This window comes from Chaetodon auriga, chromosome 9 (assembly GCF_051107435.1).
Source record: "Chaetodon auriga isolate fChaAug3 chromosome 9, fChaAug3.hap1, whole genome shotgun sequence".
In the NCBI taxonomy this organism is placed as follows: Eukaryota; Metazoa; Chordata; class Actinopteri; order Chaetodontiformes; family Chaetodontidae; genus Chaetodon; species Chaetodon auriga.
Window position 1 is genome coordinate 24,249,440 of NC_135082.1, and position 27,063 is coordinate 24,276,502.

Here is a 27,063-nt window from a genome sequence, read left to right on the forward strand (position 1 = left end):
TAAGTCTTTGAAAAGTTTAGCTGACAGAAACAGCCTCGCCACCACCTTCCTCGACAGATTGGAAAATATAATTCTGTCTCGTCCAAGATGGGTGAAAGTCCTTCAAGTGAAAAATGGAAATTCGAACACACAGTCCCCTAACGACTGGACGTCGTCGTATTGAGGAAGAAAGTGCGTTAGAATCGAAAGCTCCTGGACGGCTGCTAACTGGATGTTGCGGTGTTGCATTTTGGGACGAGGAGCAGGGTGCAGTTTCATTCCCACCTCCACCTTAAAAGACAAAAATCTAATTTACACTTCAGGAAACTACATTTCTGGACTGAAATTGTAGTTTTGTGCTCTATTTTTCGTGTTCCTGCTGACGACTGTGAGAGAAAATGATTGGAAATTACATCCAAATGTTCCCTGTATCTGTGATCAGGTCTAATAGCCGAAAATGATGCTGTGGTCTAACCTAAACATCCTGTTTTGGCGTCAGTCTCTCAAAAGTGCCAAATGTTGTTTCCAGAGCTGCCATTTAATGATCACACTGGGAGGATTCTCCTGCAGAGCAACCAGAGAACAGATAGAGGACGACAGACCAGAGGGCAACGCAGCCACAAGACAGGTGGAGTCCTAAATATCATTGTGAACACGCTCCAGTATTCAAACATTAATTCACCTGCTCCCCTGCACAGTGGAGGTCATCGTAAAGAATTCTGGGAAATGTAGATAAATCACTACATGAAGAATACAGTGACAGGAAATTAATTGACACAAGTCTTTGATAATTATATTTAACCCAAGATGCTGAACATTTCATGCTGCTTTTACATGCTTTTACTTTTAATTCTTTTAATATGTTTTTAATGATTTCGAGGTCTGTGAGTGGAGAAAATAGTCATCAGATTAATCCATAATGAAAATAATCACCAGTTACAGTCCTATAGAAAATAAACATAAATATATAAATAATAATAATAAAAATCTGCTCCACCTCAGCCAACAGCTTTTACATTAATGTATGAGTAATAATATTCTAATGATATATAACACTCACAGGGACAACTTTTCTGCTCTGAGACTTTTCACAGTTTAGTACATTTTCCTGATTATACTGACATACTTTAACTTATGTAACATTTTTATTTATAAGAGTATTTTTTGTGATTTTTAAAAAGTAAGTAAAGGGAAATCTGGAACATGGACCGTGAACTACACTTTTTCCCAGATAACTGTACAAACAGGCCTCAGAACTGTTGTTGGGTAAACTTTCAATGCAGGACGGTTTGATGGAGCTTTGGCGACACCAAGTGGAGAATGTCAGGTACTGCAACAACAATCAGCAACTCCATGTTTCCGTTATCGCCACACAAACAACAGTATTAATGTTACTATCATCATTGTTTTATTTTCAATATTATCGTTAGTATTACTATTATTATTGTTGTTGTAATTAAATGATTACATTTTAAAATCCTCCTCCATGTTAAATTAGTTTATATCACTGTTTGTAGCATATTCAAACAGCTCTTGGCAAAAATGAGTGAAGGTTTGGAGTTAATACATTTTTTTTATGCCTGTGAAATTTTCCAATAATCTTCTTCTTCTTATTATTATTATTATTATTATTATTAGTAGTAGTAGTAGTAGTAGTATGTATGTATGTATGTATGTATGTATGTATTAAACAGTTTCAGGAAGTAACAAGCCCAACTCTTCCGAGTTTTCAGCATAAAACAAAATGTATTCAGTATGGCGTCTGATAAAAGCTGTTTTCATAAGTTTTACAGTAGAAACAAACATGAGATTTAAAGGCAAAATAAATGTCTTTTTTCCCCGTTTTCATAAATATAACTACGTAAACTGAGTAAAATCCAGTTGATTCCGGTGGACGTACCTGTGACGCTCACCGTGATGACGTCGTTTGTTTTTACCTACATAGCGATGACGTAGCACGCGCGGCGACGCGGCGGCAGTGACGGTGGTCGAAGCAAAGATGGCGGACCTGTCGGGGACCGAGCTGTCAGAGGAGAAAGAAGCAGACATTGAGCTCAAGAAAAGACAGAAACGACCGTGGGACGATTTGCAAAAGTCGGCTAAAATCGGCATCACCCCAGAACTGCCAGAAACTTTGGGATTTTACGACATAAGTGCCGTCAGGAGGCAGCAGCGGGAGCAGGCAGCAGGTAGACGGTCCCCCCCGCCGTTAGTAACGTACGGCTAATACACGTTACACGTATTCAGTGTATTATTTTAGGCTGCTGAATGTGTACGTTAGCAGTGTTAATGTAGTGACTTCGTACACATATTTTACCGATAACATTAATCTAAATAAGTTATAAAAGCTTCAGGAGTTGTCGCTTTTGTAAAAGTCGAGTCGAGAACTGTTAAAGCTTGTGTAGCATTAGTCGGTGCTAGCTTGATTAGCTGGTTAGCTAATGAGGAACTGTGTCCCGGCTCACTAAACCTCCCTGTTTAAACAGCCCTGCGACCAGGACACTGCAGAGTCACTGTCATGAACTAGTTCTGGATCTTCTCTCACTGTCTATTCACTACACTAATGTCCAAAGTTAGTCTGCATGGCTGCGTAACCTGCGCCTGCAGCTGCTGAAACCCCTGCAGCTCAGTGAGCAGCAAACATTTCTCACGTAAATAACCTCTAACCTTCACTAATCTAACCAGTTTTCACCTCAGGATGTCCATGAATCATGTTTTTCAGCTGCTGCAAACAAACTCGGTGACCCCCCTTTGGTTCTGTGGTCTGATGAGTTTCTGCAAAGTTTAACAAAATCAAAATGTTATCTGATAAAACGGTGATATGATAGATGTGATAGCAGAAGGACTGAAGCCATCAGTCGATTAGTTGATCAGTTGATATACATTAATATAAATGGCAAATAATATCAGTAGCAATGTTAAGCATGCACAGCTTCTCTAGTGCTTTTTTTTTTTTTTTTTTTGGTCATATTTGATGGTGCGCCAGAAGCTCATGTATCAGAGTTTGTGATGTAAATACTGTGAAGAACCACGGTTGGTAACAGGCTGAATCTGTGATCCATCAGTGTCTGTGATGTGTGAGCATTAACGGCTTAAAAAGACCAAAGGGTTGACCGGTGAGCTGTCACTGCTGTAGGGCTGTAACTACTGATCACTTTCAGTATCTCTGATCATTTTTTCGATTAACTGATTAACCCGGCATGGCATAATTAAGTGTCTTGTTTAATCCACAGTCCAAAACCAAAAGACATACATTTAACCTGTCAGAATAAAGCATTAGCAGTGGCGGTATACATGAAATTCCTCATTGAGTCACAGCTTTAACATCTGTTTTAACAACATAATTCATAGGTCACAGTCAGATGGATCTGTATTTGACTCTTCACACTGTGAATTTATCTAGTCAAGAACCAGTAAAGGGTACATCCTGATGTTGGGTAAACACTGCTGAATAAATACTGGACAGGATAACGAACAAATACTCAAGACACTGGAGCTTAAAACTGTTGCAGATTGAGCCAACATTATACTGTTCGACCATGTGATGTTTAATGTACAATGGATTCATCTTTGTCTTCACTTTATGAAGCATGACATGTTTGACAGGTTCACACAGCGTGAAGTCAAGTGGACTCAATGTCAAGACAGTGTTGCAGCATTTAGGATGAAGACTGAGACAATCCAACAAGAGCTGATCCTTAAAACAACTTGTCATAACAAGAGATATTGTTTTATTTTGACTGAAGAGCCTTTAATACTAAAGTGAAGATGTCATCTAGGACTGTGGGAACTTTTGATGGACAGTTTTCACTCTGATTCACTTGAGTCCAAATGATTAAGTGATGAATTGCAATAGCAGAATTCAATCATTTTGAAACTTATGGTTATCGAGTTATCGAGTTATCGAGTTATCGAGTACACTCATTATTACTGTTTACTTTCTTTACAGAGATCCATCTAATAAACCTCCTGTGGATCACAAAGACCTTCGTTCTGCGTGTTCAGCCTTTATAAAGATTCATTCATGATGCACTGAATCAAACAGGGAGCTAAGAATATTGTTAACCCCTCAGTTCCGACCTCTCAGAGAAGTTTCCTTCTCTTTCACTTTGCAGTGGACACTAAAACACTGGCTGCTCTCATTGTGTTCATAGCTGCGGTTGCAGTAGTTGCAGACAATGGCCTCATGGTAACACTGCTGTTCTGATGTGCTTCCAGATCCGTCGCTGACGCGCTTCATCACCGCAGAGCTCACCAGAGGCTACTTCCTGGAACACAATGAGGCAAAGTACACAGAGCGCAGAGAGAGAGTTTACACATGCATGCGCATCCCCAAGGAGCTGGAGAAGGTACCGTATAACACCTGAACTCACCTTTGCCTTCATTTATCTCCATCTGCCTGCTGTCATTCCCAAACAAGAGACTCAAACTGAGTCAGTCCTAAACCTGATCGTCCCCCTACATGTTCTGCACTAACGCTCAACTGATCAGTTCACTGGCTGATTTATCACCTCCATGCTTTCTAATCAATGAACTGTTTTGCTCATTTGTAAAGTGTAAAATACCAAAGATTTTTGGTTAAAGCCTCACAAATGATGATATAAAGTAACGAGCCAGCCAGATTACATACATTAATTTATTAGAATTACTAATTTAATATAGATTATTTTTTGTAATGGAGTAATGGAAAGACTGTTCCCTGGTGAAGATAATCATTAGCTGCATACACACACACAATCACCTGTGCACACACTTTAATAGTTTTGTACAACCTTGATTCCAGAAAAGGTGGGAGGCTGAATGATCCAAACAGGTGTTTTTGGAGCTTTCCACAACTTTCTCAGTCTTTAGTTGTTCCTGTCCCAACGTGTTTGAAACGTGTTGCTGCATCAATTTCAGAATAAGCAGATATTTACAAAAATCAATGAAGTGGATGAGGTGAAACGTGTAATATTTTTGTCTTTGTGCTGTTGAGTAAATGTCTAAAAGGATCAGCTAATCATCACATTCTGTTTTATTTATGTTCATCTTTTGGAATCAGGGTTGTAGTAAAAACGATATTATATAAAAACAACATTTTATTTTTCCTCGTGCCTCCCTGTTGCTGGTTTGTTTTTGTTGTACTTCTCATGAGCCACCAGGTGGCAGTGTTGTAACAGAGAATGTGGATTCATCCGAACTTGCTGCCTCTCTCTGGGAGTGTGCTGCATACTGAATGATACCTGGTAATAACCAATATATCCAGAAACACAGGTTAACATGTAACCTGTTAAGGAGACTGACCCAAGTTGTCAAATTACAGAGATGGATTAAAATCACACAGTTAGCTCACTGAGTGTGTCCACTGTGTTTACATGTGGCGTAAAGGTCTTTGTATATTGTTTCAGAGCTGAGTAGACCCTCTCTCTGCAGAAATGCGTCTGAGTCCAGACCAATGTGGCTCTTACTGGCTTGGTTTTTCCTTGGGGGCAAGAGAGGAATGTGTGTAAACATAAAAAGACCTCAGTGACTTCACTGTGCTCAGCAGCAGACTGACCAACCTCACCCACACCTCACAAGAAAAGTGACACAGAATCCACCAATGAGAGACGAACCCTCCCACCAGCCTCGACCAAAACGCACCTCAGTGCCTTCATGCAGAGGGAGCACGAACACGTCAGCTGGCTCAGATTCACTTCCTGTAAAATGTTCTTTTTAAAATGACGAGGCAATGGCTGCTCACATGTGGGGGACCGTGAAGGTATGTGTCTGCTGCACCGCCGGGTTTGACCGAGGCCTGTTTTCAGTCTCACATGTGGTGGTTATTAGCTGTCACCTGGTATTTCCTCCGACTGAAACCAGATGAAACACGTTTGAACTCCTCACAAATTACGACAAGTCACTTTTTTCGGCTAGCAATGATATTTTGGATGTGAGGAAACTGTCCAGCTGATGCTTTTGCATTTTTTCACCATCTTACTTTATTTTGTTGAACGGAGAATTTATCTTTGAAGACGATGATTAAATGTGTCTACATGTATGCCGTACCTTCGCCCGATGATCGCTGTTTAACTCTGAGCTTTTGCTCGCTCACACCGACGGCCGTCGTTTGACTTGGAGGTGTTGTTGTGTGACTCTTCCAGCTGATGATCTTTGGCATCTTCCTGTGTGTGGACGCCTTCCTGTACGTCTTCACCCTGCTGCCCCTCAGGGTGCTGCTGGCCATGCTCCGCCTCCTCACCCTGCCATGCTGTGGTTTCAGGTACGAGCCTCAAACACACTCTCCGACCTATGAACACACAAAGAACCATTTGATTATATTATTGACGCGTCGGTGGAGCTAAATCACGCACAAGATGCATTTATACAAAACGAAGGCAGATAGACATCTTTAAAGAGGCACACACACACAAGTACATGCACACGAGGCTCTAAAATTAATAAAATCTGTTTGGTATGTGAGCATGATTTGTCTTAAAGTGATGCCGTCTTCCTTTTTGCTCTCTGATTTATAAACTGACGTCGTTCTCTAATGAGCACCAAACTGAAAAGGTTTTGTGAGAATGTTTGTGTTGAATTTCCACATTCAGTGCGGTGGTGATACAAGCTGATCCACTGCAGTAGTGTGTGTGTTATTTCTCTATAAACAGGCAACACATATTGCAGCATCCATATTTGAACATAGCATCTGCTTTAATCTTCCACATGGAGTCAAAATAGGTCTTCAACATGTACAGCTGTCGAGGTTTGTCTAATTAATAGTCTACCTCTTACCAGGATTATGTTGCTGTCTTCTGGTCTATAGATTTTACTGTGTGCTGTAGTCCTGGAAAGTCTGAAATTTAATCTGATAGTGTTTCCAGGCCTTGATAAGTTTGGAGTTTGCATAAAAGGTCTGAAAAATTAGAAAAACAGTGTTGAACGAAGCCTGTAGCCAGCTGTCAATTCACCTGTTGTGAGACACACTGTGTATTGTGAAGAGATACCTTCTACTGTTTAGATACTGAAAAGCAGTAAACATACAGCTACAAGGCACATGTACCCGAAACCCGCTGCTTATCCTCTCCTGAGCCTCACCCTCTGTCTGATTCTCCCCTTGCCTTCCTCCCCCCTGCAGGGCACACACATGCCCCTACTGCAGGAGAAGCAGGTACGCTCCCCAGAGCCTATGGAGGCTTCATAGATGTGATCACTGTTCCGACGGCCTCCACATCCACTCACCCGTCTCTTCATCTCCATTGTGTCTGTTAATACACAGCTTGGCACGTCAGGCCATGTTCCATTCCCCAACCCGGAGCAGCCATGTTGGTTCCTCATAAGTCTGAGTTGTTTTTCATCCAGGGAAGGTTTGCTGAGAGTGCTCATGCATGCTCATTCTCATCACAATCATGCCTGTCAGTGATACAGCTGCTTGAAGTGGAGGGCTGCCTACTGTACAGCTCCTCTGGAACAGTTTGGGGCTCCTTTGTCTTGTTTCTATCTACTAGCATTTGTTGTTGAGGGAGGTAAAAGATGTTTTCATCGTCCCAGCACAGAAACCCCCAGCTGCTCTGCAGAAGCAAAACAGCTTCTTTAACAAGGTTTTGTGTCAGACCTCAAGCTTTCTCCTCTCTTCCCGGTGCAGTCTTAATGCCCACTGTCAGGCTCATACAGTATGAATGGCACATAGTGATGGCTACTTGGAATGCAGCACATAGCTGACTGCACTCAAACATCCATAATATTCAGGTGTGTTATGGACATAATGCTTGTAGACTAGAGATGGTGAGGCCGGCTTTGTACAGGCTACGCTGGCTGCAGCAGCTTTGCCTCCAGAGATCCGTGTGTGTCGCACATGTTGGTGATGAGATGCTTTAGCACCTTAACCACCTGAATACCAAAGCCACTGTTTACCAACAAGACAAGTGTGATCCATTGTTATTTTTAGCCCATGCCTCATTTACATGATGGAGTTCAGATCTGACCACTGGATGGAGCCAGAGCATCAGGAAACTAACCAGAAGACAGTGATTGTCTGTCATGCTTTGGACAGAAAGGCCCAGATGTTCATCTCTTCCAGCTCTCGTCACAGCTCTGTGCTCAGCTGCACACCCATTCAGAAGACAGCGACACTCTTGATTGAGCTAATTTACACGCTTTCCCAAATGCAGCCACTTTATTTCCTCTCTCAGCTTGGAGTCGACTCTTAGGTAGTTCAGATCTCCACACCTTCCAGCCTCTTCCTCCATCTGAACTTCTTTTCCTCTCCCGTGTTTTAAAAAAGTGTAAGAGCCGAGGAGCGGCCCCGTTGTTGCGATGCGACATTGATCAACAGCCGCTAAAGTCGATTAAGGTATTGATGGCTGTTAGAGTAGTTTGTTGTTGTCCTGCCATGTCTTGTGCACCAGTGACTCGGTGTAGTATTAGTCTGTGTGATTTGTAGTGATTTAGTGGAAAACTGTACAGTAGTACTTGAAGGACAGGGTTCAAAAAGTTGAGACGCCATGTAAAACAAATAAAAACACAATGTGATCATTTGCAAATTAACTGTGTTCCTGAGCTCATATAGTAAAATGCAAACACAGTATAATTTGGCTGAATCATGTTTGAAAACCATAACACTAGTGACTATTGAAGCTGGGATTCATGGTCAGTAAAAGCTCATGTGGTGAATAGATGAAGCACATTTTTCTTGCTGTAGTTGGAGGTGGCTGCAGACGTACAGAGCAGTCACACAGCTGACATGTTAAATACGCAGGACGTCTTCAAGTTAAGCTCTCTCTCTCTCTCTGGCTCTTCTCAGTTATCCCTGTCATGGTAAAGACTAAGTAACTGGATACTATGGATTTGTCAGCCCTCCTCTTAACATGCTCCCAAGCCGCCGCTGCCAACCGTTTCTATTAGCTATGAAAGCTACACATGTTTGAAACACCTTACTACCCATTAAAAGTCATGTTGCTGCTCTTGCAGTGACAGCTTATTAGTTTTCTTCCATTTATTTTTTGCTCACCATTTCAAGCATTTCCGTCCAAAACGCTGCACCCGTTTTGGTCACGAAATCGAAATATTTCCATGAAGACAGAGGCTGTGTGGGTGCTGTAGTCTGCTTGGTAGATAAGAAGCACAAAGATTTGATCTTATCAGAGCAGGAGCACAGAGCAAAACAGAAACATATTAAAAGGAGATAATCTGATGAGTGAGATAAGTTTTAGTATAAAGGAGATCGCAACTGCAATACTTCATGTGGTGATTTTTATGTTATTAATAATTATTTACCCCTGTACGTATTGTCTGACTCTACTCGCTTTTTATGAATAGCAGAGATCTTCAGAGTCGTAGTCGGTAAAGTTTGCCATCAGGTGCTGGAACGAATCAGGGCTCAGCTCCCTCTAAGATCTGTGATAAAATGTGTTAATGCGAATCTTTGTCTGTGTCCACGCAGTCATGATCATAACGTGGTTAAATGTATGTGTTTGTCTGCATACATGTATGTTATTCCTGGTTACAAACACATTTAGCTGTTCACACTGTAATGGTTGTTGTGTGTGCATGTTAAGCAAAGTAATCTCCGCATGAACGTCTGTGTTCAAATACACCAGAATGTCCCGAAAGCTCGGTTAAATGTGTCTGTCTCCAGCAGAGACGCTGTAAGTTGATGTGTTTGTGTTTGTGTGTGTGTGTGTGTGTGTGTGTGTGTGTGTGTGTGTGCGTGTGTGTGTGTGGTCAGCGGGTCTCGGCTGCTGCAGCCAGCGCAGGTGTGCGACATGCTGAAGGGCCTGATCCTGGTGCTGTGCTTCTCCATGATGCACTACGTCGATTACTCCATGATGTACCACCTGATCAGAGGACAGTCTGTCATCAAACTCTACCTCATCTACAACATGTTGGAGGTACCTCGCATTTCATACGCTCACACCTGACATTTGGCAGTAGTATTAAAGTGAGTATTAAACGTGCAGGATTCAAACCTGCGAGCGTTTTCACTGTCCGCAGTTCTGGGCTTGAATGTACACACAGTAGATTTGACATCATGTGATATTTGTTATGAAGAGTGATCAATACAGCTGACAGCCTGTAGATCATTTCATTAACTGTAAAAGACGATCGTACGATCTGATCTCGAAAGAGAACAAAACATGTCGGCATAATTGAAACAGCAGAGCAGAATGTGTTCATGAAGGTAAGATAAACGAGGAAATGAGCCTAACGTCTGGTTGAGGTACGTTCCTTTACGACTTTATGAAGCTCTGATCGTATCGGTCTCTCCTCTGAAAGGTGGCTGACCGCCTCTTCTCCTCCTTTGGTCAAGACATCCTGGACGCTCTCTACTGGACGGCCACAGAGCCCAAAGAACGGAAAAGAGACAGCATCGGCGTCATTCCTCACTTCATCATGGCCGTCTTTTACGTCTGTATCCTTCTTGTAACTAAAAGCCAACAAACATTTTTACTTATGACTTTACGACCAAGGACCTGAACCAGTGGAGGTTTCTTGAGCTTACAGTGTGTCCTTCAGCCGTGCTTTCCATGTTTAATTGATCTCTCTGCATTGATTATTATATCGATCTTTCTAGATTTAAGCTGGGTTGTTTTCAGGCATTGACCCAGTGGTCTGTCCAACCATAGTGGTGTTCAAGTTGCTCTTTAAATCAGCTGTTTTCCTGAGCGGCTGTGTGTCAGTCCTCCACGCCATCCTCATCATGGTCCAAGCCTCCACCCTCAACGTCGCCTTCAACTCACACAACAAGTCCCTGCTCACCATCATGATGTCCAACAACGTCAGTACACACACACACATACACACACGTACAGATAACTGTGTGTATGCAGCCTGAGATAATGTAGCGTGCAACAATCAGCCTGATGGTGACTGTTCATCAGCATCAACCTCAGACAGAAAACAGACATTTCAGGGTTTTCTCACCCTCAGCACATTTGCTTTCTTCAAACTGTTCACGTATGGGCTTCAGAAAGTTTTAATTGACAGCCTCAGCATCATTAATTCACCTTTTAGACTTCTTTGTAGCTTTAATTGCTGGTGTTCTTATTAAAATGAAAAACATGATGCTCAGTTGATGTAGCTGCTTCTTTATTGAAGCTCTTCCACAAACAAAATATATGCACACGAGCTACACTTTACTTCAATAATTTGTATGCAGATGTATCCCAGAAAAATTAAACTTGGCACGTTGATGATGAAACATTACTGTTGCAGCTGCAACGTGTGTGTGTGTGTGTGTGTGTGTGTGTGTGTGTGTGTGTGTGTGTGTGTGTGTGTGTGTGTGTGTGTGTGTGGCTTTTTCTGGATCATAATTGCTGCTAACTGCATTTCTTTCTTTGTTCTTCTGTTCTTTCAAACACAGTTTGTGGAGATCAAAGGAAGTGTGTTCAAGAAATTTGAGAAGAACAACTTATTCCAAATGTCCAACAGTGGTAAGAAACTGAACGTCGTATCCGAAATCACATATTTAATGCATTATTTTAGTGTCAAAAAGAGCGAGAGCACAACACATACTCATGTGCCTTCATTTAATTGGCTCGTTATGTAACGTTGTCAGCCTGCATTTAATTTACACCTTCAAAATTAAATGCTAAAACTTTGACAAACTCAGTCTCTATGAATATTTCAGTCTACAGGATGTGTGATTATCGTTTCTTCCACAAGCCTTTTACTGCTTTACTGCTGCTGCTGAGTGTACAAACACTGCATTCAAAGAATTTGTCCTTCAGACTAGTTTTCTGTCCCTCCCCAGAAAACAGCTGTTTGATGATAAAACCAAAACCTCAAGTGTAACTGACGTACTTGTTTAAATACTTTTTTTCCAGCGTCCTTTCAAAGCAAAGGAGCTGCAGCAATTAACAGATTAATCAATTAGTCGATAGAAAGGATATTTTAATATTTAAGTAGTTTTTCAAGTAAAAAGGTCAAGCATGCGTCAAGGTAATAATTTCTGTTATTTACATACAACTCTGTTATGATTCCATCCGTTTGGCTTTGATAGTCTGAACGCAGAGGTATTAAAGGATTGTGCGGTTCCCTTTTAGTTCCCAGAGGCAGCTTGTCGTTATCTCAGCCACTCGTTATTGTTTTCTAATGACAGCAGAAGACAATAAGCCTTAATCAGCTGCCACTTCCCTCTCACTGTTCACTCACATCGTGAAGTTTCCTGTCGATGGAGCCGAGCAGGGTGTTATCAGCACAGACGGTGGTGTGCTGAACATTTACAGCTGTGTCTTTAAATTCTAGTGGATGGATGCTTACAGCGTGCAGTGCTGTGACAAGATGACTGCTGAGCCACTGTAACTGTGATGCTGCTATAATGTATGAGCAGTGACTTATTTCAGACTCTTCTCAAAGCATCTTTTTTAGCCAAGCAGCGTACAATGAAAGCGACTGTCAGCACCTGTTTAAACAGACAGCTGCAGTACGAGGATAGAGAGTGTGGGTGAAGCGTCATTACTACAGTTGTGTTGATGCATTTCAGCCAAGTTGTTCCAGAGATCGTAATCACAGATTTGTTCATGTAATCCTGCAGATATCAAGGAACGATTCACCAGCTACGTTCTCCTGCTCATCGTGTGTCTCAGGAATATGGAGCAGTTCGCATGGAACCCAGGTAATGACCTGTTAATCCTACTGTACTAAATGCTAACAGACACTGTCATCCATCTTGGAATCTGAATTTTTGGGAAGTGGTCAGTGCTTGTTGTTCAGCATTCAGAAAATGTGCTGAGCAGCTCCCTCCCTGCTGTTTTGCTTTTGGCTGACCCACCGCAACACCTCAGGGATCTGTCTCTCCGACAAACCTCAGTGAATATGACAGAGCAGAGTGAGCGATGAGAGCTGGGCGTTCCTGCGCGACAGCCCTCTGAAAACAGTCAGCTCCTTCTGCCAGTCTCAAAGCCAGACACACACTGGATGACAGACGTGGCCTGTCAGCTGAAATCATAACACTGATGTGCTAATACTAGCAGAGCCACAGCCTTCTGCTGCTAAAGCGGTACACAAATCACAGGCCTCCAGTGATTGACTTACCGTCGGTGCTGCGTTAGTGGCACCTGCACTTCTTTGTTTATGTTAAACAGAACTAAAGCATCTGCTCTCAGCTAATTACCTGAGAAACACGTTTGTCAAAATAGATGAAATGAGAGCCAACCCGCTTCACTTTTTGTTACCTGCCATAAGACATTGTGCATACTATGTAGGCACTGTGCTGCTAAAGAAATACAGTGCTGCACGTAGCATTTACAAACTCATGCATTGAACTGTATCATTTCAATATTCATGTATAACCCGTCGTTTCTTGTGCCGTTTTTCCCCTCAGACCACCTGTGGGTGTTGTTCCCGGATGTCTTTATGGTCGTCACCTCTGAAGTTGCTGTTGACATCATTAAACACGCTTTCATCACCAAATTCAACGACATCACTGCAGATGTAAGGACCAAACCCGACATTCAGCATTTCTGGATTAGTCTCATTCACCAGCTGAGTAGTGTATTTGTCCCTTTGTCTTTCCTAAATAAGACTTGCTGGCTCCCATACTGCATCAGTTTGCTTGTCTCTTTCCCAGGTGTACAGTGAATACAGAGCCAGTTTGGCCTTTGATCTCGTCAGCAGTCGACAGAAGAATGTAAGCAACGGCCTCTTTTTTCATACCGCTGTCATTATACTTACATAAACAGCACTGAGCCTACGCAGCTAATCAATGCACTTTTGTCAAGGGCTGTAATCTGTGCTTGTCCGTCACTGTGTAGGCTTGTACAGACTACAGTGACTCAGTGGCCCGGAGGATGGGCTTCATCCCTCTGCCTTTGGCTGTTCTGGTAAGAGAAGCTGCACTCTGTTGCTGTTCAGGCACTAAATACCAGCACAGTTAGTCACTGGCACATAAACATGAGCAAATTCCTTCAAACTTGTACTCGTAATGCCACAAGCTGAGAATAGCTGCCTGGTGGTTGTCACCGTTGTTTAAATTCATTGTATTTCCCAAATCAAAACGTCCATTTATTCTGCCTTCTAATGTCTCTACAGCTTATCCGGGTGGTAATGAGTTCGGTGAAGGTGCAGGGAGCTCTTTCATACACGTGTGTGTTCCTCTTTTATCTCGGGTAAGTCTATTAAAGTTAGACTGATGTTATTACACGATTTTATTGTAGATTGCCCTGCCCAGCATCCAGAATTTCCAGAGCTTTAAAGCCTCGTATTGCTGTACTAGTTGAATTGAACATGGCATTTTCACTTTACATACGCTGCATGTATTTTAATCTGACTGTAAAATGCAGCTGGAGAGGAGATTTAAAGGCTGAAACTGGTTTTGGTTGTCTGAATTGTTCACGTTAATCTGTTGATAAGATGTATTGTCACTCCTTCCCTCTCCTTATTGAAATGCAGGCTTAAAACATTGAAATTGAGGTCAACGTCTATTTTTTAACCTTGACACTATTCATTTAGTCACATATATAAATATTTCAGTGTTTGTTTTTTATTCAATAATCGTGTGTCTAATAAGCACAGAGACTCTGACACAAACACAGGCTCGTATTTGCTGTGTACAGACATGCTTGCAGAGTCTGAATGCACACTAACACATGCAGGCACTGTCATAAACACACACTCACATTCAGAGACACACACCGTTACATAAGCGTTAACGCTGTGCCCTCACGCTCTCCCTGTGCTGAGCTGCTGATTGCCTCGCTCATTCTCATTTGCCAGATCCCATTGGGCTCGTACCATTGAAGAGTTTCCCTCAGGGTGAAGAATACAATGTTGTCATCTCTAGTGCCATCTCTGGCCTTCCCCACCCCCTGATTTAAAAATAGCTCTGGCTTGAACAGACCGCTGTGCTTTGGCAAAGATTCAGCCACACTGAGCCTTTCAGTCTGAAACGCCCTGTCACAGCGAGCGGTGGTCCACAGACCCAAATGTGTCTGTCTCTGTCTCGTCATAGTGTCAGAGGCTGGGCCTTATAGCAAAAGCCCAGAAACACAAAAGGATGGTACACATCAACATCCTGGTGTCAGTGGTGGGATGTGAACAGCGGCGATTGAAACCAGATGGTAGAAGAGATTCAATATGGCTGTGGCCCAGCTCAAGACAGCACTGTGATAACAGCGAGAAAGAACGTGTTGCTTGTCTCGATGTTCTCTCAAAATCTACAGATCATTTTGGTGCTGAATCCATCAGGCAGAAAGGCAGAAATTACAAAAAGAATAAAATTGAATATATTGGTTGCCAAAAGCAGTAACAGACATGCTAACGTGACATGTTTTAACATAGTCAGTGTTCAATAATTTTGATTATCAACTTCACAAATTAAAGCTGCCATCAACAAGAAAGTCTTGTTTTTATCCAAAGTTACGTTCAACAGCAGAAAATTGCTGGAAAAATGCAGCTCTCTAAACAGCAGCCTCCTCCCTCTTTAGGCTGGTTTCACTCAAAGTGTTGAACAGTATCGTGCTGTTGGGGAAGTCTTGTGTTTACGTCAAGAGGGCCAACATGGAGGACAAGCTGTTCGAGAGGCCCTCCACCACTCCATCCTCCTCTGGGAAAAACCCCAGCAAAGCTGAGCAGGACAGGTGTCCCACACCTGCAGGTAAGACACAAACAACTCTTACAACTCTTCAACAGCTCTAACCTTTTCCTCTGCTGCGCTGACATTCCTTCTCTCTCATTGGCCGTGCACACACATGACACACTGAGCTACGCGACCCTTATAACAACAAGAGCACAGCAGAGGACACTGAACGGTTCCTGTCTTTACAAGGAGACGAGCACAGCAATGTTTGTAGGTCCACCTTTTATGCACCGGATCAGTGTGCCTCAACAGATGAGTAATGAAAAAACAACATCCGTAAGTTTAGACGACGGCAACACAATGTGTAACAAGTGAACTGAATTGGACTGCTGGGCCAGCTGGTGAATGCCCTCGGGAGGTGGTAGAGACCAAAAACAGAGCTAAAAGACAGTGAATATTGGACTTATATTCGTCAGGTGGACACAAACGCGCCTCTAAATGAAAGATAATATTGCTCCATGCCTGCTTGATGTGTAAATAAGCAGCTGTTTGCTAACGAGTTTGCCGTATCAACTGAAAGGAGATCATATGTCAATGCTGTGTTCACATTTATGTTTGATGCCTCCGATGTGTAGCATGTCACTGTGCTGACATTTGTTCATCAGTATGACAACAGCAAAATTGTAAAAGTGAGCTTTACTGGAAAAGAGTGTGACCCAGTTTAAGGAGGGGAATGCTCCAAATCACTTTACATTATTCAAACATTTATACACTCAGCGTGATAACAGTCCGGCCTCTCATTAATAACACTGTGTGGAACCTCAGGGTTCCTACGATCAAGGACAACCAGAGTACGTCCTGGAGTATTTAAGCAGCATTTCAGGTCTGTATACAGACACATTTGGATTTATTATGGGCTGAGCTTGAACTTTGTGTGTAGTTGCTTTTTATACGATAATAAACTCAATAATTACCTGATTAAATAACTCCTTTAGCACAAGACCTTAAGCCATCTCTTTTTAACCAATAATCCCAAAATAAATACTGGCACACGAGTCACTGACATGTTATTGTGCACTCATATCTTCAGCATGAAGAACTCAGGAGGTCATCATGCACTGTGAACACAACAGTTTGCTTTTGGGTCTAAATTAAGAAAATGCAGCATGACCACGTTAAAAAAAAGATTCAGAGTTTTTAGCTACTGTGCAAACAAGGACAGGGAATATAGAAAATATATTGATTGTGAATTACACAAATGCTTTTCATCACAAAACATCGGCTGCAGATATTCTACCCATGTAACATTTGAGAAGTTCCTATTTTGGAGACATAAAAAGTGTGAAGACCTGAGAGAATATCCTGGTGCTTCTCTGGAATAGATATCGAGTAAATGAGACGTCCTGGGATTTAATCTCGCCTATGAATAATGTGCATGTTGCTCTCTGCCTCCTACTCAACCGCTGATCTTTCCAGTCTCTCTGCACATTGACATACTGAGTGTAATAAAACAGAAATCTCTTCCAAAGATCAAGCAAATGTTCAAAGGAAACACAGGACTTTTGTTGATATCTCACACCAGGGTGGATAATATTCATTTACACAGTGTTTTAATGCTGCTAGTTAATGTTTCCAAATTCTCTTTGTCCACTGCACGCAGCACAGTTTCTAAAGCAACACTAGGCTAACCAAACCTCGCTTTAAAGAGGCCATATTGTGCTCATGCTTTAATTTTGCGTGTCTACTAGAATCAGTTTACATGCTTTAATGTTCAAAAGCCACATTATTTTTCTCATGCTGTCCATTGTTGCAGCACCACTTTTCTCTCTGCCTGAAACTCTCCGTTTTATCTCCAGTCCTCCTTAAGGCTTCCCTTCCAAATAGCCCAGTCTGCTCTGATTGGTCAGTTCACGCAGGCCTCAGCAGGCATCACTCACTGTCAGCCCTGCCTGTGTTTTTAGCCTCGGCCTCGCTGCTCAGCGGGACACCAGCCTTATAGCCTTTTAATGGGTTTTTTTAGCTAGCTGCTGGGTCCTAATCAAAAGTATACAATGTCCCCAAGCAAACAAATCCCTGCAGTTTAACCATTTCTTACTCTTAGAGTATGTCTTTCAAGTACATTTACATACAGTAGCTACACAGAATGGGTTTTCTATAACAACAAAGTTAACGCTAGCTGAGCTAGCGCAGTGGTATAAACTTCAAAGAGGCTTAACACTCAGTTTCTCTTGACTGTCACTCAATATTACAACATTGGTCCAAATTCGAAGAAGCCACATTAGCCGTGCAGCATGCTAGCACCAAGTTAAACAGAATAACCAACGAAATAAACAGTAAAACAACATAAAACGTGGCAAAACTTACAGCTTCTAAGTTTGAAGTTGGGTCATGGACTTTGTAACTTTACAGATGTTTTATATGCACAAAAAATATATAACACACTGACAGAAAGAGAAAAACCCAAGAAGCCTAACATGGCCTCTTTAAAGGATCATGTTTACATTAACATTTTTAGACATTTAGCTGACCCTTTCATTTACATTTAGACACTTAGCTGACTCTTGTATTCAGACAGACTTGTCAGCAGATCACAGTCCAGCTTCATGGAGCTGATGGACACGTCCACTGTATGTAATAGAGAAATCAAATCTGTGACATTTCTAGTTAGTATAAAAAGCTAAAAGTTATAATAATTACTGTTTGCATTGTGGCTGACGTACAGTATAATGTCAAGTCGTGTGTGTATGGCTGCAACTAGTGATTATTTTTAGCATCAACTAATTAGCTACATATTTTTTCAATGAACGGTTTTTCCGTCTTCGTTGTCATTGTATCGATGAAGGGACCCCAGCGGCAGAACTGGGCACTGTTTGTTTGTTATGGTGATGCAGCAGGTTTGACTTTTTGAATGTAGAACCTCCATTAGATCCACGGCTGTGTAGAGTCAATACATCCAACGCCAACTCCCACAATTCTTAGGGACGACCACAGTATTGATACAGGGAAGCCTCGGCTCCTAATGCATGTAGGCAGGAGGTCTGTCCACAATCAAAATCATCATCATTAGCTGAATATTCTGCTGATTTTCAAGCGGCCTGTTTTGTTGCAAATGCCAGATTTGTATTTATGATTGGTTAAATTAGAAATGCAGGTTTTCATTCCAAAAGGCTTTTTCTTATGTAGCTAGCAATAATAGTTACAAAAATACTAGTTCTATATATATTATTAAATAAGAATTCCAACAGTCACATATTTACATATGAATATTCCTCATTAACGTTCATGTAAATGTCTTAACAAACTGTTAAACAGGCCCTGTATCTGCGACACACACACACACACACACACACACACACACACACACACACACACACGATCAGACACAGATTTGGAGGTGGCAGTATCTCCCTGTCATCCGCAGCCAAATCCCTGCAGATCTTTCCTCCTGTATGCCACAGACCCGCCCGCCATGCTCAGCCAGGAGCTTTAAAATGACAAAGATCCTGATGGTGCATCACGTCATATCAAACATCAAAGCTCCAACTAGCGCTTGTGTTTCAAACGAATCTGGTTTCTCAGAAAGCAGCAGCTACCAGGCTTAAGGCGCCACGCTCCAACGTATAGAGTGTAATAATAACTACTTTGAGGTTGTAGGGAATTAATGTGAGTCTCCTCCTGCTTCCCACACATTTAGCTGCTGGGATTTGAACCAGCGACCTCGCGTCCCATGATCATTTTCTAACATTAAACTACTTTGGTCTGTGCCTCCAGCTTCACCTGCTGCTCCAGTGGATTCACTGCACAATTATGTTCATCTGCATGTCCTTGTCTTTACAATGATCTGTATTCACATGAAAGAAGATATGCCATCTGTCTATACTGCATGTTTTTGTCCAGAGGGCAGAAATGGGTAATGAGCAGTTTCACATCAGCCATTTCAAGCCCCATATGGTGGTTAACTTTTATCAAAGCTCACATATCTTCTAGAAGACACGGAGAACTCTGGGTCTGTTCTATATTAAACCGAAGCAAAGAAAGGTTTAATGGGGAAAGTGAGAGACATGTGCTCTTGTTTATTTATTGAATATCAACTGGCATGCCTGATTCCAAATTCCTCTCTGCTTCACCACTGAATTATTCAGGCAGCACTGAAGGTAATATAAGGCCAAACCTGACATTTTCTAGCATTCAGCTGACCTTCAATGTGTGTTTTCATGGCCTCTATTACAGTTGAAATTCTTTTGAATGCCCTACTCCAACGCGCTCTCTATATGCTCAGTGGGTTGCAGTCGTTCTGTACAGTTAAGTGTTGTTTCAGCTCTGTCTACATGAAGAATTGGAAGTTTGTTGTAGCCAGATAGCCCGGGGCTAGCCGGTTGTCTCTGTGGACGGCCTTGTTAATATCCAATGCTGCTTCGCTCGATTCTCTCTAATATGATGAATTATTCTGTTTGGTTGATTTTCCTAATGTAATACACTCTGTGTGCTAAAAGTTAAAAGGCTCTGCAGTGTTTTCTCTCAGAGAAGTTGTGATAAGAACCAACTGTGCTTCTTAGCGGTCCATGTCAGCTTTCTTTTCTGGCTACACTTCATTATTCTCCCTCTGTGCTGCTTTGAAAGCAGGCAGTCAGGTGGGTGTACGTTGGCTGACTTGTGGACCCGGCAGGTTGAATCACTCGCTGTCACTCAAGCCAGAACACCTTCGCTTCTGCTGTTGCATGCTGAGAATTTCTGCACAAAGAGAGCACATCGCCCTCTCCCACACTGCATCGTCTTCTTCTTCCTCAAAATGATCGAAAAGAAAACTCTTCTCTTGCACTGTCTCACTTCTCCTTTTGGTTTCTTAATGCGTCTGGTGTCAAACGACCGGTCACAGTCACTGTCAGTCTGGAACGAAAACAAGCTGCATAAAGACAGTTGACAACTGTGTCTTTCATTATGTTATCAAAGTCAGATGACTTTCCATGACTTTCCATGACTCTCCAGTTTGGAGACAAGTCCAGACGGAGACCACAAGACGCAGCAGGCTAGCTGTTTCCCTCTGCTTCCACTCTTTATGTTAAGCTATGCTATTCCTGGCTCTCACTGCACAGACATGAGAAAGGCATCATTTTTTTAATCTACCTCTGTCAAAATATTCTTTGAACTGTTTTTTACTCTTAGAAATGTACTTTATGTCCATTAAATGTTACAGCTTACTAACACAGGAGAAGTTTCACCTGCGTAGACGCAGACGGAGGGCAGAAGCTTTAGCTGCTCTGCTTAACATCCTGCGTCGACGATGTCGTAAGAGACCATTTGCCACACTGACCAGTGAATACGCTGAGCGACCCAAAACTCACTCCTAACGACTGATTTCCTTTATGTTTTAGAGGAAGTTTACACTTACATGAGTTGATTAGTTTAAAAGTAAGAAAACAGTCAGAGAAACAGTCAAAATTGGGCATTATTTAATCTGTAATTTTAAGGATTATCTGAAAAAATACTGAGCCTATTATAAGAGCCATTTTAAATCATTAATCACATTCTTCAATAACCAAATCTCCTTTTAAAAGCTACTGAAATGTGGCATGTAGTGCAGAGTATTTAGGTTTCAGTGCTGGTCCGACTGTTGTGGAAGATTTCCAGTGAATTATTATCTGTCTTTATGGACCCTATCTTCTCATGTTTTGTGTGACCAATGGGGACACCAATTTTTGAAATTGGTCCAGTATTGAACGAGAGCGCCGCTGCCAGCAGCCTTAAAATGGGCTGCAGTATAATCCCTCTGGGCACCGTCAGTGTGTGTCCTCTAAAAGTGTTTGTTTTTGCTACCGACAGGTTCTGGTTGTTATGCTAAGTGTCTGACAACATTACAGACGGAGGTAGACCTTTTTGTTTAAGAGTACGATCCAGATAACAGCCGTTACATCGCTCTCACCAAAGCCACCAGACCCCATTTACAGAAACAGTCGTGCTATCATCGTAAGACAGACTTCATTCAAACTTGACAGGAACAAAATAAAACTCACATTCATCTTTCACTGTTCTCTTTCACTTCAACAGTAATCACCGGATAACAGAAACCCTGCCGTGTGTTACGAACACATTATCCTGTAATCTAAGTGTTTACATTTCTAAAATAAGAAGTTTAATGACGAGTGTTTCTGGTGCTGAGTAGTGAAGGTAGCAACGTTGAGTCGACGTCCACTGATCACACACATCTCTAATTTATGCTGTTCCACTACTCTTTACAGGTGAACCCAAGGTGGAGCAGATCTCTGCCACACCCAGCAGGCCACCATCATCCTCCTCCTCGTCTGTGACCACCCAGCCGACCCCCAGGACTGACTTCTTCCCTCCCCCGCCCACTGACGCCTCTGCTGCTTCTCCAGCTAACCGTCCTCCGACTCCCCCACCCGAACCTGAGCAACCTTCACTCTCCAAGGAAGAGGAGGGCGAGGCACAAGGAGCCTCTGAGCTGAAGCACAGGACTCCCAAAAAAGACCTTCTGGAGATCGATCGTTTCACGATCTGTGGTAACCGCATCGACTGACCAGCGGCAGCCGCCGATGTAGCGATTAACCACTCAGGAAAGACGCAGAGCGAAGGACGCTTCAGCCTGGCTCTCCTGGCCAACAGCAGCAGAAAGCTGAGTATTTATTCAAGTTAGTGGCAATACAGTAAGTTATTGTGAACATGGAGACTCAAGTGTCAGACAGTCGTGCTGTCGTTGAAGCCTGAAGTCGAGAAGTTTGACAAAGAAAACTTCAGCTGACTGATTAACAGCAGGAGACAGAGAGTGTGACTGTGGCAGTCGTCAGGATGAACTGTCATGTCTGTGTGTGTGTGCGTGTGTGTGTGGAAGTGTTAGAATGGCTCAGTATTTGGAGTGAGTGTATAAGTGTCAGAGTGTGTGTGAAACAGTGTATGTGTGAGAGCGCACACAAGCACTTCCTGTCTGAGCAGCACTGGGACCAGAAGGAGAGAAATTTCTCGGTTTGTTCAGCAGCCAGAAAACAAACTTCCAGGACTCTGAATCTCGTTTCATTGCTTCAGGTGTTTCATTTTTCCTCAAGAGCACCTGATTTAAAAAAACTTTCTTTTTGTACGTTCCTGGATGTCTTCTGACATATCAGTCCAGTTTGAGAGAAGAAATCGTCTGTTTTTCCAGCACAGCCTTTATAATCAGACGCTGAGTTCATTTTTAGGACCAGTGTGCAAGATTTACTGGGACGTAGCAATGAGGTTGCTGATTGCCACCACCTGAATACTCCTCACCTCACCCCTCCTTTTCAAAGTCTAGGAGACCCTGCCATGGCCCTGAAAGTTGGGAAAAACTAGAAATATGGTAGTGCAACGTGCGTACAGTTCTTATTTTCAGGTGATTGTAAACTGATGAAAACAGAACATGAATATTATATGCCATTTCTGCCAATAGATCCCCAAAATCTTACAAATTGGGAAATTCTATTTAAGGAATTCAGCTAAGAAATTTAGTTTTGAAATTAGCTAAAAAGTGCAAGGACTTTCCTTCAATAAGAGAGTTGAAGTCAATATTTCTCAACCTGAGCGCCTAGCCCTGCACTGCAGTGGTGGTTTTCAGACTTTTCTCTAATTTAAACCCTTTTTCTTGCAAATTGCTGCATAATTTTATCTTTTCTGTTCTCTGAAACTTACTGAAATGACACAGAAAAGCAGAAAACAAATGACTTTTTGTCTAAACTGGTCACAAAGTGTAGACAGTGGTTTGTTTTAAGGGGTCACAAACCAAAAAGGCTGGTAAACACAGCTCTAAGCAGTCAAACACTGATGAGTCTGTTCATTGCTGCTCGCTCCATTAACCGCTCAGTTCAGACGTCTTTACCTCAGTGAGACGATGGTAGAATTCTGAAGTGACGCATTGTTTTACTTTCCAGCATCACCGACAGAGTTATGAACGTGACTAAGAAGAGTGACTTAATTGCAGCCTTAAGTAGAGCCTTTTGTTTACACGGCCATCAGATAAAGTCATTTGCAGCCTTCGTTGCGCCTTCAACAGCTAAAGGACCTTTGATTAAAGCATCCAGTCAGCGCGACATTAACAGAGGCTGCCGGTCAAGTGCTGCTGACACTAAATGTGCTGCTTCTACCAGCCGCTCAGACGAGGTCCACTTCACACTATGAAGAAGAAAACTTACTGTTTATTAATTAAGTACTGAAAATGTTGATAGATGCAGAAGATAATCTTAATTTTCTTCTTGCTTAGGGTACATTTTCTCTTTATATACAGTGTATATACAGGTACACTGCATATAAAAATCACCATTTATTATCATTAAAATGCAGATAATCACTTCAGACCAAGGACGGATATTACATTACGCATCCTTCACCAAATAACCAGAGTCATTTTATTCTGGAAGTGGTATTTCATTCATTCATTCATTCATTCATTTTTGGTCTCGAGAATGTTTGCACTGATGGACCGTATTGTCTTAAATACGATGATGTAACGTATGTTTCTCATTCAAGTCTCAAGTAATGTTCTACTGTTTACATCTTAGAAAATAGAAGCAATATTTCCACAACAAAATGCCTTTTTTTGCATGTGTTTTACATTTTGTTGACTGACCTTCTAAGATTATTTGCTAAGATTTAGACTTTTCTTTCATTGCTATGAAAAATCTATAAATCTAATCAATAATAGACCATTTATGTCATCATCTTTCATTCCTCACCCATGTATGTAACTGAGTGGAAGCAAAATATATATTATTCCTAGAGAGCTTTACAATTCAGTGCCAGGCCATGAAGATCCAGCGGCCGTGCCAAATGTTTCATTTGTGTCAGGACTCTGTGACTTTTGTTATCTGATCCAAATGTGTTAAAATCAAAGAATAATGGTATATAGCACTTTATGGCTTCTTTAAAAATTTCCACTAAGGTATTTTACAGCAAGCTGAGTAGTTTTAGCAGAATTATATAGAGAAATCTGTGACTTGGCTGGTACAAGATATAATAATTAGGGAAATTACCATCAAATCAAACTGGTAAATGTAAAAATGATGTAGGACAGAAATTGGTTGTCTTTGAGTTGAATTTCCTCTTTCTGCTGCTCCTCCTGTCACTCTTAATTTATTTTGGAATTTAAAAAGTAATTGACTGCCCTGTTAATTACAGTAACATATGACTAGTAGTAATATATTGAAGCTGTCATAATGTAAACTCATTTTACTTTAAGCAGAAGTAAGATGTATATAATGTAAACACATATCAGCATTTATTTGATTGTGTTTTGGAGAAAAGGTTCTTTATAATGTTCATTACCGTTGTAATAAGGAAGATAGTTCTATTTTTGGAGCTGCCAGTTGTGATATGATAACATGTTTTGCGCATGAAATGTGACTCTCAGTCCTTCATGTGGTTTTGTGAAACGTCTCGTCTCCACTGGCCTGAGCTCAGTCTTGTTGTGGTCTGTCTGTCCACGGTCAGCTGGTCCCAGTCTGTGCTGGAGATCGACCACAGCTGGACCCAGCTGGGCTCGACCGGGCGAATGGAGATGAGGCAAAAATGTTCTTATGCAAGCTGCGATGGTCCAGTACACTGCCTGCTTTGTTTCATCAGTTTGGTTCCTTATTTAATTCCTACCTCGATATTGTATGAAAATGCCCCTTTTGGATCAATAAAAGTTTGTTCTTAAGTGTGTTCTTTTAATGGAACGATAAGCAGAACTACATTTTTCCCCTTGTCTTTCTGAAGATGTCCCACATGTCTGTCCTCCCTGCTGTAGTCTGTTGGACTTATTTGGAAACAGTTTTTTGAGCTTCAGACTTTGTGCTGTTCAGCTTCCTTTGGAGTCATGATGAGACAAACTTCCTCCACATGTGAAACTACGACCGAAGCTTCACTCAGCGACAGCATCGGTAAGTTTGATTCACTTCCCCAACTGCAGGTTCTGGGTTCAGTCATCAGTTTCTCGGTCATTTGACTTACAAGGTTTCTAAATCACAAGTAAAGCCATGAAAAAAATCCAATATGACTTTTTACGTTTTAGAAAATTACAAAATGTTTCGTTTCCCGCACATGAAATTATCTGACAGTGGAAATATGCTAATTTCATATGTGCAGAAAAACCACATGAGTCTTAATATAATTTTGCAGATCTGTCCACTGACAGACATGCTGTATCTTCACGTTCTTGCCAAACAACTGATCATTTCTGTCTTGCCAATGATGATATGTTGGCCGGAGCGGTTCGAGCTGAATAGCATCTTCCAGCAGAATAATGCTCAGTTTTGTCCAACAGCCTCCACAGTCACCACAGCTCAGTCCATACAGCTGACAGCTCACAACTACATGATGAAAGCTCATCAGCAAGGACCAGAACCTCAAAGGAAAAATGCCAGAACCGTGTTGAATCCATGACACCAAGGATTCAGGTTGCTCTGGGGGCACCCAGTATCAGACAGGTGTACCTAATAAAGTGGCTATTCTCTGTGTGATGCAGTTCACAGATCTTGAGTCAGGACTGTTAAGTCAAATGACTATTTCCAAGTCTTTGTCTTTTAATCCAACACAGACACCTGATGAACACTGTGAGTGGACACTGAGCTGGACTGCTTTGTTAAACTCTATGAATCTCTATATTTCCTGCCTTTGGAAGCATAGAGCTCGTGACACTGATAACAGGAAGTGAAAAGCAGCTTGTTATCAGCGTCGCCGGCAGGAAGCTGAGGTGTGCGTCCGGGGGCCGAGCCACACGCTGTCTGTGGTGGAGGTGAGCTCAGGTACAGTAAATCCACAGCAGACTTAGAGGACTAATCTCCTTACACTGCTGCAGACTGAGACGAGCTTCAGCTGTCACAGATACCAGGAGGCTGTGTCAAGACAAGACGACAGTAGTCGTAGTAGCAGGAGTAGTCCAGTATGCTTTGAGACATGATGGTAACTCTGATGCAGTGAGGATTTCCATTTTCTGCAACTTTATACTCATATACGACTAAATCTCAGAGGCAAATCTTTTACTCCACTACACTGGTCTGACAGCTTTAGTTACTGGTTGCTTTTCACATTTTTTTCATAGCCCTCTTGTCCAGTGAAAACCAAGTATCTCCAACTCTGCTAATAAACTGAAGACAAACATCAGATATAGTATGAAAACACTGACAGTGACCATTTTACTGCACCATGAGTACTTTTACCTTTTATACTTTAAGTACATTTTGCTGATAATACTTACATACATACTAGGTTTTGAACACAGGACTTTGACTTGCTGTGGAGTATTTTTACAGTGTAGTATTAGTACTCAAGTAGAGGTTCTGAATACGTCTTCCACCACTGCTACTCGTCAGGAAACAAAGTTTGACTTGGGTGGGGGAACTTCACGGCTTTTGTAAACTTTACATCAGTTTGAGAATGTTGCCCACCGGCGTACAGTACGTCGAAGCAGCCACAGGTACTACAGTCAACAACATGAAGCTAAAGGATGAGAGCTGGAGGAGGTGAGGAGGCAGAGGCAGCGAGGACACAGACGTCTCACAGAGGACACGAGCTGATCTATTGATCTGTTGGTCGCTGTTAACAGAGACTCAGTCTGCAGTGTGACTTCATGCACTTCACTGATAAACCACAGAGCTGCAGAGTAA

At 42.0% G+C, this 27,063-nt stretch overlaps 1 protein-coding gene across 2 annotated transcripts; it reads left to right on the forward strand.

The window, feature by feature from the left end:
• Window positions 1-1,959: 1,959 nt before the first annotated feature.
• Window positions 1,960-25,114, forward strand: tapt1a (transmembrane anterior posterior transformation 1a). 2 transcript variants are annotated; one of them, XM_076739292.1, is made up of 15 exons: window positions 1,960-2,168; window positions 4,198-4,328; window positions 6,102-6,220; window positions 7,076-7,108; window positions 9,665-9,827; window positions 10,213-10,348; window positions 10,617-10,714; window positions 11,300-11,369; window positions 12,473-12,553; window positions 13,262-13,371; window positions 13,508-13,567; window positions 13,692-13,760; window positions 13,969-14,045; window positions 15,363-15,532; window positions 21,691-25,114. In XM_076739292.1, exons 1-15 carry the CDS (start codon window positions 1,979-1,981, stop codon window positions 21,987-21,989), a joined length of 1,806 nt encoding a protein of 601 aa, XP_076595407.1. In that variant the 5' UTR covers window positions 1,960-1,978; the 3' UTR covers window positions 21,990-25,114. The 2 variants fall into 2 exon arrangements, with proteins under 2 accessions (XP_076595407.1, XP_076595408.1); XM_076739293.1 differs by lacking the exon at window positions 7,076-7,108 and having other exon boundaries at window positions 1,973-2,168.
• Window positions 25,115-27,063: the final 1,949 nt, after the last annotated feature.

Coding starts and splice junctions, on each gene's coding strand:
- tapt1a (XM_076739292.1), top strand. CDS start 1,979: ATGGCGGACCTGTCGGGGACCGAGCTGTCAGAGGAGAAAGAAGCAGAC. Junction 4,329..6,101: donor TCCCCAAGGAGCTGGAGAAG/GTACCGTATAAC, acceptor TGACTCTTCCAG/CTGATGATCTTTGGCATCTT. Junction 14,046..15,362: donor GTGTTCCTCTTTTATCTCGG/GTAAGTCTATTA, acceptor CTCCCTCTTTAG/GCTGGTTTCACTCAAAGTGT.